General features: G+C 41.2%; 1 protein-coding gene across 1 annotated transcript in view; it reads left to right on the top strand.

Moving 5' to 3' along the window:
• Positions 1 to 12,169, top strand: part of CEP128 (centrosomal protein 128) — a 441,360-nt gene that overhangs the window by 180,660 nt on the left and 248,531 nt on the right. Inside the window, exon 17 of the mRNA XM_077819212.1 lies at positions 4,213 to 4,272. Within this exon, the coding sequence (XP_077675338.1) occupies positions 4,213 to 4,272 (60 nt within the window). The remainder of the gene's footprint in view (positions 1 to 4,212; positions 4,273 to 12,169) is intronic.

The raw sequence follows: 12,169 nt of genomic DNA, 5'->3' as shown, positions 1-12,169 counted from the left end.
TATTTGCTACAGATAGTTTCTTAAGTAAAATATTTCAAATATGACAGGTGACACTATTTAAGAAAATATGGTATTAAGCGTATTATGGAATTGTGGAGTAACGCATGTTGCTGTGTATCTTATAAAGAGATAACATAAGCCCCCTCCCGTGCATCACCAGAAGTTATTTTCAGTTGCCAGTCTTTTTCTTCATAAATAATGGTTTCCGATTATTAGTGGTTGATGTGAAATGACGTCCCTAGTCGCAAACTGCATCACATTGGCTCATTGTTTGACACTGAACATTAACTTCCTTACTGTTTTGCTTGGAAACGATGTTCAAATCTTAAAATTGTGGGTCATACCGGTAATTCATATTGTGTCTCGTCTCTCTCATATGACAAGTGGTTAAAAGAGAAAGTGTCAGTATATTTCAACCCCTAGGGTATTTATTAATAGACCTCAGCATGCTGCTCTAGCAAATAATGAAGATAATCTTTGGTAAAAAATCTATAGTTTCTGAACAAAGATTCAGAAACTCAGTTTAATAAAGTATTCTTTCTTAAATTCAAACTAATTTTTTATTTTAAAAATTCTGTTTGTTTAATAAGATTGGTAGTACAACAGAAAAAATGTCTTATGTTTATTCTTGTGAACAATGTGTTTCAAATTTAAAAGTCATATATTTTCTAGTATTACAAAAATGGAGAATGGAGATAGTTATACTTTATATGCTTTATACTTTAACACACATTCTTTTATCACTTAACACTATGGTTTTTGAAGAGTGTAAATGTTGCTACTGCTGTAGTGTACTTTCTTAAAAAAAGGGAAAATAGACATTTTTTCAACATGGAAATTTCTCTAAATATTTTAATGCTATTCAGACTCTGGAGTAATGAACTGAGTGTGACATCCTGGCAGACAGACATCGATCTGTTTAAATGTTTCACCACATAATAAAGAGCAAATTTCCTAACTTTCCTCCTTTTCTGAACTCCCAAGTTTTGATTTCTAAAGTCTACTGAGCAGCACATATGGAATTATTGTTTAAATTTACATGGTTCCTAGAAATTACAGTTAACTTGGAATTTAAAAGTAATGCCAAAGTATGGAGGTTTTGTTTTCATTTTAAAAGAAAAGTTTGCATGTCAGCTTCTCCTGGCTCATCCAGTTTCATCAAACCCCTTAAGTTGCATGCCATTGGCAAGTTTAAAACATATTTGAGCCACTTGACCTTTGCTTTAGCCCATGAAGGGGACATCATTTTTATTACAGCAAAATAATTTCTTGCTCTCTTCCCATGGGTACTGGGTAGAGGTGTTGTATGGAGGCAGTGCAGTTGGCCTTGGGAGAAGTAGGGAAAACATGGCTCTCATTGGACTTCAGTGATGCTCCTCTCCCCAGCACTATGGGTTCTGTCAAGGGCTCTGGAAAGGTTTAACTCAAGTCCTTTTCTTCTACGAGTATCACTGCAATCTTGTTGTCTTGTGAGGGTTTAAGAGGAAGATAATGGTGCTATTGGAGGAAGCTAGAGAATCTCTAGTCTTCATCCATTGAATTCTCCTGAAAGCAAAAATCTGACCAGATTTGCTAGTTGTCCCAAAGTGGAGTTTTAACTTAAAGAATTCTAGATAAACAGTTGGGATTTTTTTTTCAAGCAGTCTTTTGCTGCCACATGAATTCCCCTCTGCTTCCTCTGCAAAAAAAACCCCCCCAAAACCCTTAAGTATTTTGACTTTCTCAATATACAAATCAGTACAAGAAGTACTGCTTGTGATCTTTTCATTTTGGCATCAGTAGTAGAACCCACTTAATAGTGTTAAAGGAATAAATTTCTTACAAAAACATAACTTGACTTGCACGAAAGAAGACCCAAAAAGACCTTTTTGCATGAATATCAGATAAAAGTATCCCAGTCCAACAAGTATTGTAAATTAAACAATAAATAAAGTCATACCTCTTTGAGATGGAAAAGAGCAGGATATATAAGGCATGATACAGGTTTGTTCTCTACAAAAGAGGATATATCAGATGTTAAATGGACATTGAACTTAACTAGACTTCCATTAAAAATACAGATCTGTGCAAAACACAGATTTTTCTTCTACTTCTTTAAAAAGAAGTAATGAAAAAAACCCACTAAAAGGAATAGATTCATTAAATAAAAAATATAGAGATTAGGTATAATAATTCCTTTTTAACACATTTTAATTTGTGGTGTAGTTGGCTTTAAAAGGGATTGGTGGAAGAGAGGCCTGGCAGACCATCTGATGTATGATTTGCTAATGAAATACCCAGTACAGATTTATCTTCTGTCTTAATTAGTAATTTTATTACCTTAATATTCAAGAAGGGATATGTAAGAACTTGAAATCATCAATCTCAAATACCTGAAGTAAGTATGGTATTTTCTTATAGCTGGAATGGAAGATACCATCATCACAATAGAATAGCAAATATTGAGTTTTTATTGGTGCCCACTGTACATTTCTCTCACTCTTTGATAAAGCGAGAAAAGTGTAATTAAATAAAGCAGTCAAAATCTCATGTTCTATTCCAGAAGAAAAGCCAAATTGCTAACAATGAAATCACAAGTATGAATAGCCTGTACTACTTCTGTGCTACACGATGTGGTGCCATACAGTCGGGAGGAAATGAGGTTGGATGACTCTGAACCTAGTCTTTTTAAAAAACAAACAGAGAAACAAACAAACAAGTGAAGGACATAAATGTAGAGGTCAAACATAGGAGTTTATTACGTACAGTGCTGACGGAGTGTCACCTCGCTTATTAGGCTCAGAGACACTGTCAATCAATATTTTCCATGGGCAGGGAAAGTGATGGGGTAGGCAGTCCCACACCCCCGGATAGGTTTAGCTGCAAGGCATGATAGCACAGTAGCCAATGGTCAAAAGGTTACATAATGTCTCCGCCCATGGTCTCAAGTTAACAAATTAACATTTAGCATTTAATTAGTACTTTAATAAATGTATTAGTATAGAATATATGTTGGATTCAGTTTGGGGTCCATAGGAATGAAGTAGCTCCTTTGTCCAACAGATACATATCTAGGGGTAAAAGCAAAGAAGCAGTGAAAGTATATGGCAATAAAGATTGTCTTTCAAGTTGCTTATTTGGGTTTTAAGGCAGGTATTGGTTCCTGGGAAAGGCAGGTGGGAGGAGGCTATATCTTATACTGACATGCTTGAACCTTTCATAAACTCAAGGTTGGATGTGTGGGAAGAACATCTCCCTACAGAAGAAACTAACGGAACAGAAACAGGGCTTCTTTGTTCTGTTTGCAACTTTGAATAAGACACAATTATTGCCCCCAACATCTGGCATTTTGCTGACCAGGCATATCTTAACAAAAACAAGGTTATCTTTGGTTATTCTGCTTTCTCTTAGCTAATCACTATTTGCTAGGCCTCTGACCTCTTGACCAAACTCTGGACTTTGGGTCTGTACACAAATCCATATACCAGGTTATTACATCAGCAATGGATTTTAACCCTTCAACAGGCATTTTAACATGTGATTCAGATCAATAGTTGTAAATTGCATTTCCCTGTATATTAAACATAATTTTCACAAAGGGGCACCCAGAATATATATCTTAGACTCATAAACTCATAGCTATTAAGGTCAGAAGGAACTATTATGATCATCTAGTCTGACCACAATGCAGGCCACAGAATCTCACCCACCCACTCCTGCAATAAACCTCTCACCTATGTCTGAGCTATTGAAGTCCTCAAATCATGGTTTAAAGACTTCAAGGTGCAGAGAATCCTCCAGCAAGTGACCTGTGCCCCATGCTACAGAAAAAGGCAAAAAAACCCCATGGCCTCTTCCAATCTGCCTTGGAGGAGAATTCCTTCCCAACTCCAAATATGCATTGTTGTTGATACAGTAAACTGCAATCTAATAATAAAACATTTGAGCATTTTGAGGATGTTCTAATCACATAGTGTTGTAGTGATCATATGGATAAAGCAGGAAAAATAACAGAATTACTATGTACCTGAGTTGCATTTTAAACAAGAATTATACTGATGGCACTGCATTCCTTATCCTTTAATGTGACCGATATAAAATTAACAGCTCTTTAAAATATTTAGGAATAAACCTTCCAATACTGATCTTTAGTCATGATTTTTTGAATTAGTGTGCTCATTTTGTTCAGTAAATAAGAAAAAATTTCCCTCTGTGTCAAAATTTTTTTTCCAGGCAATATCACTTACACCTGGGTTAAAGAATGACCCTCATCGCTGGTTAGCAGAAACAAAGGTAACTTCATCTGTTGGCTATTATTGGATAAAATAATATTAAGCTGGTTTTGGTCACTAAAAATGGTATTTGAAAATTGCAGTTAAAAAGGGGTTGAGAGAGAGAGAAAAAGAAAAAGTTAAAAATCTGTAACATTTCTCTGATAGGTATATTGATATTTCCAGCGTGGTGACTGGCCTTTCAAGCCAATAGATGGTAATGATTTTTTTCAGCTGAAGGTCTTTGGCAATCTCTTGCTGCGTAGCAGTAGGGGATTTCCAGTGTGAAGTGTCACCATATTTCTGAAGAGTATCAGATTTTAGCCTTTTTATTGGCCCTTTTATTGGCAGTTATGGTACTTAGCATCAATAAGCGATAGATATTTGTAGAGCCAAATTTACAGCATTTCTCCCTTAATTGTGCTCACTAAATTTGAGCACACCCAAATTCTGAGCACCCAGCAAAACGAGTGCATTTGTGGGTGAAATGATGGAAGCCTGCTGAAAATATGACCCTTTGGTCCTGGATTGCCTTTTCTCTTTTATCAATTCTTTTGGAGTAAAACAAGGTAAGTTTATAGTCCACAGGCATGCTTCTTTCTATAGGGTTATAAGAAAAGCCAAGACATGTTTTGTTTTAAGCAGTTTTGGTTTATATCTAAAGGCTTTTAGACTGGATTCTTGAAAAATGTGCTATTTTCCTTTTACCCTTCTTCTAAAGCCTATGACCCACATAATGTGAGTACACACATACTTGGAAATCTCTCATGAGCCTGCCAACCCTGGCATGTGAGCATACTGTAAGCTTTCATTTCTGTGCCTCAGCTTAATGGTTCAAAGAGATGACTGGTAACTTCTAACCCTTGCTTTTTACTTTGCAAGCTCTGTAAGCAGTCTTATCCAGTATCTTTTAATAGGATTAAGCTTCTCATGATTAAAAATAGCTTTTATACTGCATGAAACAAACCTTTTCCTCTGCAGTGTAAAAGGGTCATGACAGGGGAAGAAAAGTTGACCAATTGACTGAGGAGAAGTTGAATCTGTTTGCTAGCAAGGTGGCTTGAGGTTATTGATGGGCTAGCATGTAATACACATAGATCAAGAGTGAATATCACTATAAATAACAGAGATAAGATTTTGAATCAGAGAACAAGAACTTTATAGGAAACAGTCTCCTATTCAGATAGGTGCTGCTGACATCCTAGGCAGTATTAGAAGGACCTTCCAAAGGGCATTTAGTAATTGTTTTCATAAATCTGCCAAATGAGTTTCTTTACTTATTGGTAGAGGAGACCTGAAATGAAAGGAATAGAAATACTGCAGTTCTGTAGATTTGCACGTTATATATAAAAGATTATATTTCTGGGCTGAATCTCTGATCACCTGGAATCACTTCAATTCTACTTCCAGGTCACTGCAATTGCTGTTGAATATTGTAAAGATGGGGACTTTGGTTTCTAGCATTTCTGAAATCCGAATTTTGTGTTTCCTGGTTGTTCTTTGAATGATTGCATATATGCATTCCACTCTTAGTATCAGTGCACCCAGTGCATGGCTGTCAGAAACTTTTTCCCTCAGTGGTATCTGTTGGGTGGTATGTAGTTATAAAGGGAAGAACTGCCTTTAGCCCGTCAGTTCCTTCTTACCACCCCTAACGGTCATTGGAACTCTGTTTTCTACCAGAACTGTTATTTCTCTCAGCCTTTTTGAATGTAGTGTAAGTCTAGTCTTAGTAATGTTATGAAAGTAAGTTTTAACGGTATTATAGATATTTTTTTAAAAAATTTTTTTGACTTCTTGTTTTCCCTGTTCAGGGTTTTTTTCTATGTATGACGCTGAGGTATGCCCTGGTCATCAGATTTCAAGCCATGTGTTTCTGGCTCCAGGCCTATGCCCATGAGTGACCTGCACAACAGCTGCCTAAAGTGCTTGGGAGAAGCACATATGAGGGACTGGTGCCAGGCTTGCAGGGGGTTCAAACCTAGGGTGAAGAAGGATAAGGAGGCTAGGCTGAAATTCCTGTTGATGAAGGCAGTGGTCAGGCCACTGTTGCCACTGTCCTGATCTGACTCGGTGCTGAGTGCTGCGGTTTCAGAAAGCGGTGCACCACCAGCTTTAGCAGGGTCCTGGCACTGTTCTCCCTCACTCATACCGAGGAAGAAATACAATGCTTCCACAGAGGCACTGGCCAGGGGAAAGTCTCCACCCTCTAAGTTTGGTAAGAGGGTCAAGGAGGAGTCAAGTAGAGTGCACCTGAAACCTCAGCATCCTCCTCCAACTTGATGCCTAAATCAGCACAGTCAGCTCTGGCTCTACAAGGAGAACTGTTGAGTGCGGTGTTGGAAGTAGCACCGCCAACTTCCTCAGCACCGCAACAAGAGGCCATCTATGTGCTTCCTACCTAGAGGCATTTGCAGCAGTAAGAAACCCGCTCTGCCTCTCAGTGCTTTTGACTCCTTCCTTACAGGAGTCTGGTCCCTTGGCACCACTGCCACTTTTGCCAGCAATTCAACCTCTTGTACTCCAGTTGCCTTCTTCACAGATAAGCCCCAAGGGGAAGTGGGCTTTGATGGTGTTGCTCCATCCACCAGTAGGCCCTCGGCACTGTTCCCTGGCACTGACTGGATCAGCCCCACCATGGTCAAAGAAAGGGAATTCTCATTGTCTAACTCAGAGGGGGATTTAATATATCACAGTGATGAAGCAGGACATGCCGGTCTCTGCAGAGATCCTTTCTTTCCACCTACTGCCGTGACCCTTGAATGGGACCTGACAATTGGACCCTGCCCTGGTTCAGTGGCCATTTTGGAACTCTTGAGGGTTTCCCCCAGCTTCCAGACCTTCCCAACACTGTGCATACTCAGTGCACTCCTCTAGAAAGGCTGAGTCTACACACACAGTGGCTCTGTTTCAAGAGGCCAGCACCAAGACTGGTATCAAGCATTAAGAGGAGGTTCCAGATCCAGAGCAACAGCTGGTAGACGAGATTCTATCCCCCCTGGTCTTGGCTTCCTCTTCAGATGAGGGCATTTGATCTGGCACAACTTCTCCTCCTCTTGATGATTTTAAGGTTTGTCAGGAGTTATTGAAAAGCGTTGTTGCAGGCTTAGGTGCACAGGTCAAAGAGGTCAGGGAGCCCTCGAGTTGTCCTTTTATCATCGGTGGGGCCCTCCACAGTATCTCTGCCAATTAACAAGGTGATATTAGAGCCAATAAAGGCTTTGGGGGCAGAGTCTATCCTCTTTGCCTTGAACCTCTAAAAAGGTGGAAAGAAAGTACTATGTACCCTCCCAAGGGTTTGAGTATATTCACCCACCTTTGGGCTCATTAGTTGTCACAGCAGCTAATGAGAGAGAATGACAGGGATACCAGGCTGCCACCTCCAAATCAAAAGATGCCAGAAGGCTGGACTTATTTGGCAGAAAGATTCATTCGACAGGGTGTTTGGAGCTACATATTGCTAACTAACAAGCTTTGTTGGGACTTCGTTTGTGCAAATTTGTGAGGTTCCATGCAAAAGTTAAAGGAGCTCCTTCCAGAGAACGCTAGGCAGGAGTTCTCTTCCCTGGTCTGTGAGGGCAGACTTATCATGGGAACTTCACTGCAGGGGGGGCTGGACGCAGCAGACTCTGCACGTAGAACCATGGCCTCTGCAGTGGCCATGTGTAGATCATCCTGGCTGCAGTTTTCTGGTCTTCACTATGAAGTCCAGACTACTATCCAGGACTTGCCATTTGAGGTTTCCTTCACTATTCTTGGACTAGATAGCCCATTCCACTCCTCTTCCGCAGGACCTATCAAAAAAGAGTTGTAGGCGTACGCCTCCCTCTCCTGCTGATTTGGCACTCGGCCCCTCAAGACACCCAGGAATCACAAAACAGGTATTTTTATGAGCCAGTTGAGGTTGTCATACCAGTCTCTATCTTTCCAGGCCTGAACCCTCTCTCTCCTACTTCTGCAGTGCTCGGTCCTGGATTATTTGGGACAAGTGGATCTTGAGCATGGTGGAAGTGGGATATATTCTCTAGTTTGCTTCTACTAATCCCTCCCACCATCCCTCCCTTTCCCTCTTCAGGGACCATTTTCATGAAAAACTCCTTATCCAGGGAGCCATAGAGGAGGTTCCATGTGGTATCAGAGGGAAGGGGTTTTATTCCCCATATTTCCTAATCCCCAAAATGAAGGGGGTCTCAGGTCAATTTTAGACTTGTGTCATCTCAACAATCCTTAAAAAGGATAAAGTTTTGCATGTTCACCCTAGCTTCTATTATCCCTTCCCTGGATTCCAGGGACTGGTATGCTGCCCTCAATTTAAAAAATCCCTTCTTCCTTGTGGCAATCATTGAAGCTCATAGGAAGTACCTCTGATTTCTGGTAAATCAAAATCATTCGTTGATCATACTACCTTTCAGCCTGTCCGCAGCTCCCAGGGTCTCTTATAAAGGTCATGGCGGTAGTAGCTTTACCCCTACTTTGTCAAAATCCAGTCCAAACTGCAAGTGCAGAGCAGTGTTGCCCCTAGCCAGTCAACATTCAATCCTCTGGAGCTGTTAATCAACAAAGAAAAATTATGCCCTCAAGTACAAGACCTCGTTTCATCGTGGGATCTAAACTTAATATTGTCAAGATGTATGGGTCCCCCATTTGAATCATTGACTACTGCTCACTGCTGCATCTATCAATGAAGTTGGCCTTTTTGGTGGCTATTAGCTTGGCCAGAAGAGTAAGGGAGCTGTGGGCATTAATATCGGGATCTCGACATACAATCTTTTTTTAAGGACAAGATTTACCTACATCCTCATCTGAAGTTCGTCCCAAGGGTGGCTTCCTCTTTCCACATCTACCAGCCAAATTATTTGCCTGTATTCTACCAGAACCACATATGACCAGGGAAGAAGAGCATTTGCATGGCTTGAACATCAGAAGAACCTTGGAGTTTCACCTGAATAGAACTACACACTTTTGTAAATCCTCACAGCTGTTCGTAGCTGTGACAGGCAGAGTAAGAGGTCAATCAGTCTCCACCAGAGAATTTCTTCCTGGATCGCATCCTGCATACACATGTGCTATGACTTGGCTAATGTTGCTCCACCTGACAGAATCACAGCTCGTTTGTTGAGGTCACAGTTGATCTTGGCAGCCTTTCTGGCACAAGTTCCAACTGCAGACATTTGTAGAGCAGTACCCTGGTCTTTGGTCCACACATTTGCCTCTCACTATGCTGTGGCTCGAGACTCCAGAGATGATGCTAGAGTGGGACAAATTGTTCTCCAATCTCTATTGAAGTAGACTCCGATCGCACCTCCTGTCTGAAAGTTTGTAAGTCACCAAGATTTGAACGCACATGTGCAATCACTTGAAGAAAAAAATATTTACTAACCTGTTCCATAACTGTTGTTCTTTGAGAAGTGTTCCCATGTCTATTCCACAACCCGCTCTCCTGCCCCTCTGTATCAGAGTTACGACAAGAAGGGAGGGGCTAGGGATGGCTCTGCTCTTTATACCTGTGTGAGGACAACAGGGAGAGCCTGAGCCGCACAACAGGTACTGTCTTGCGAAAAAGTTTCTGATGGCTGTGCGCTGGACGCACCAACACCAAGAGTGGAGTGGACATGTGTAATGCATCTCAAAGAACAACAGTTATGGAACAGATTAGTAACCATTTTTTTCATAGCTAGCTGAGGAGAAAATAGATAAAAATTGTTTGGGTTCTGGGGGTGTGTGAGTGTTTGAGTGACAGAGCAACTATTCAATAATTGAGGTTACATCAAGATTTTCCCTTAGAGCAGGACTAAAAATCGACTCTGTTTCATACTGCAGTGGTTGAATTTAGATTCCACATTTGGCACAGTAATTCTTCGTTGGACAGTTGAATTTTCCATGCAATTTTTTCCACGTTTTTTTAACTAACTTTTGCAGAGGCACTGTTTTAAAATGCTCCCTTTTTGAAATTTGGTTTTGTTTTCCTCATGTATCATTAGGTTTCTGAAGCTCAATAGTCCCCACAAACTACTCCCCGACAGACATACTAATAACTTCTCAGATATAGATTGCTTTTTGAACTTTTAAAATGAAATACACAGTTTATTTCCCTTATTTGTCATAACCTAGATGATCTTCCTTTCCCGACTACAGGTGTGTTGATGAGAAACAACAAATTTCAAATATATTAGGAAAGTTTATTTTAATTTTTCATTGAAACTTTGTTTTAATGGATGTTTTTAACTATTTCTCTCCCCAGTTGTGGTCTGTACATACCTCTGGTAAGGTCTGTTCATACCTCTGGGCAGCAGAGGTATATGGGGGTGGACTCTGGGGGAGGTGGTGGTGCTCTGGAGATGCATGTGGGGTGAGTAGAAATGTTGAAGATAGAGCAGGGAGTGGCGGGAAGCCGGAGAGAAATGTACTTGGATCCATGTGTGCTTCAGAAGGGCGTTTGGAAGAAAGGGGATTTAACAGAAGTATTTGGGATATGTGTGAGGGAGAAGCTTTTGCATCAGGAGTGAGATATGTGGGTGTATATAGGGGCCATGGGCTGGGCAGATGAGGTTCAGTGTCCCTATGCCGCAGCCTTGCCACTTGTTCAGGGGCTCTTCTTGATACTACTGCTCTAGCTCCGTGGTGCCCCAAAGCAGCATCACTGAGGAGATCTCTTCAAGCACTGATGCCTCGCTTGAAGAGACTCTGCATCCTCTGGCACCGCTGCTTTGGATCTCTGGAGCACCAGGGAAAACAAGAGTCTCACAGCCAAAACCCTGTATTCCTAGTTAAACCGCAACTTGGTCCCTCAATAACCCCAATCGCTCAAGTGAACTGAAGCGCAAGTGGTTAAAATATATTCAAGTCCTGGGCTTTTCTTATTTTTAAAGTGGTTGACACCTTAAATATTTAGCTATTAGCATAAAAGCTGGTTGTTTTTAATGCTTTAAAAGTCATCTCTCAGATCACATCTTAGTTCTGAAATGATATTTTTGCTAACTGCAAATGGGATTTCTGCTTTTTCTGTTCAGTTTTATTTAAACTATGTGTGTATATATATTGTGACGGGGCAAGGCCAGATGGCTATAGAAAAGTAGTGGGAGATAAATATATTAGCTCCAGGCTAAACAAATCCCTAGTACCAGGTTAAGTGGAATGGAAGCTGCTCCAGGTCAATTAAGACACCTGGGGCCAATTAAGAACTTTCCAGAAGGCAGGGAGAATGCTAGGTTGACTGGGACACCTGAAGCCAATCAGGGGCTGGCCGAAACTAGTTAAAAGCCTCCCAGTCAGTCAGGTGGGTGTGGATGTCAGGAGCTGTGGAAGGAAGTTGTGCCATTGGAGAGGCTGAGTAGTACACACCATATCGGGCACAAGGAAGGAGGCCTTGAGGTAAGGGTGAAGTGGAGCTTGAGGAAGTGAGGGCTGCTGTGGGGGAAGTAGCCCAGGGAATTGTACATGTCATGTTTCTAAAAGGTCAGCTACCACAGCTGATAGTATTAGGGTCCCTGGGCTGGAGCCCGGAGTAGGGGATGGGCCCAAGCTCCCCCCACTCCCAGCTTTGCCCCCTGATTAATCACTGAGACTGGGAGACAACAGACACTGTGCAAGGAAGGATAACTTCTCCTCACCTCCCTCGCTGGCTTATGATGAAAATGGCTCAGTAGACTGTGACCCTTTTCTCTAGAGAAAGAGGGGTTACGTGGAGTGAAGTGAGCCTCTGAGGCTAGCGAAATCCTCCAGGAAACATGGGACCCACGGAGGCAAGAACAGAGCTTTGTCACAATATGTATGTATTATGTACAGCATTCTGTAAAACCTCACACATTTTCACTTTACTAATATGCAAATCTGATGATACTCTCACAAAACCCAGCAGTCTCATCCCATTTCACAGCAAAGATTGTAATGTAGTCTCAGCTGCTGCAGCATCAGGGACT

This window comes from Eretmochelys imbricata, chromosome 6, assembly GCF_965152235.1.
Source record: "Eretmochelys imbricata isolate rEreImb1 chromosome 6, rEreImb1.hap1, whole genome shotgun sequence".
Taxonomy (NCBI): domain Eukaryota; kingdom Metazoa; phylum Chordata; order Testudines; family Cheloniidae; genus Eretmochelys; species Eretmochelys imbricata.
Note: the sequence above shows the minus strand (reverse complement) of the source record. Positions and strands in the feature narration are given on the sequence as shown.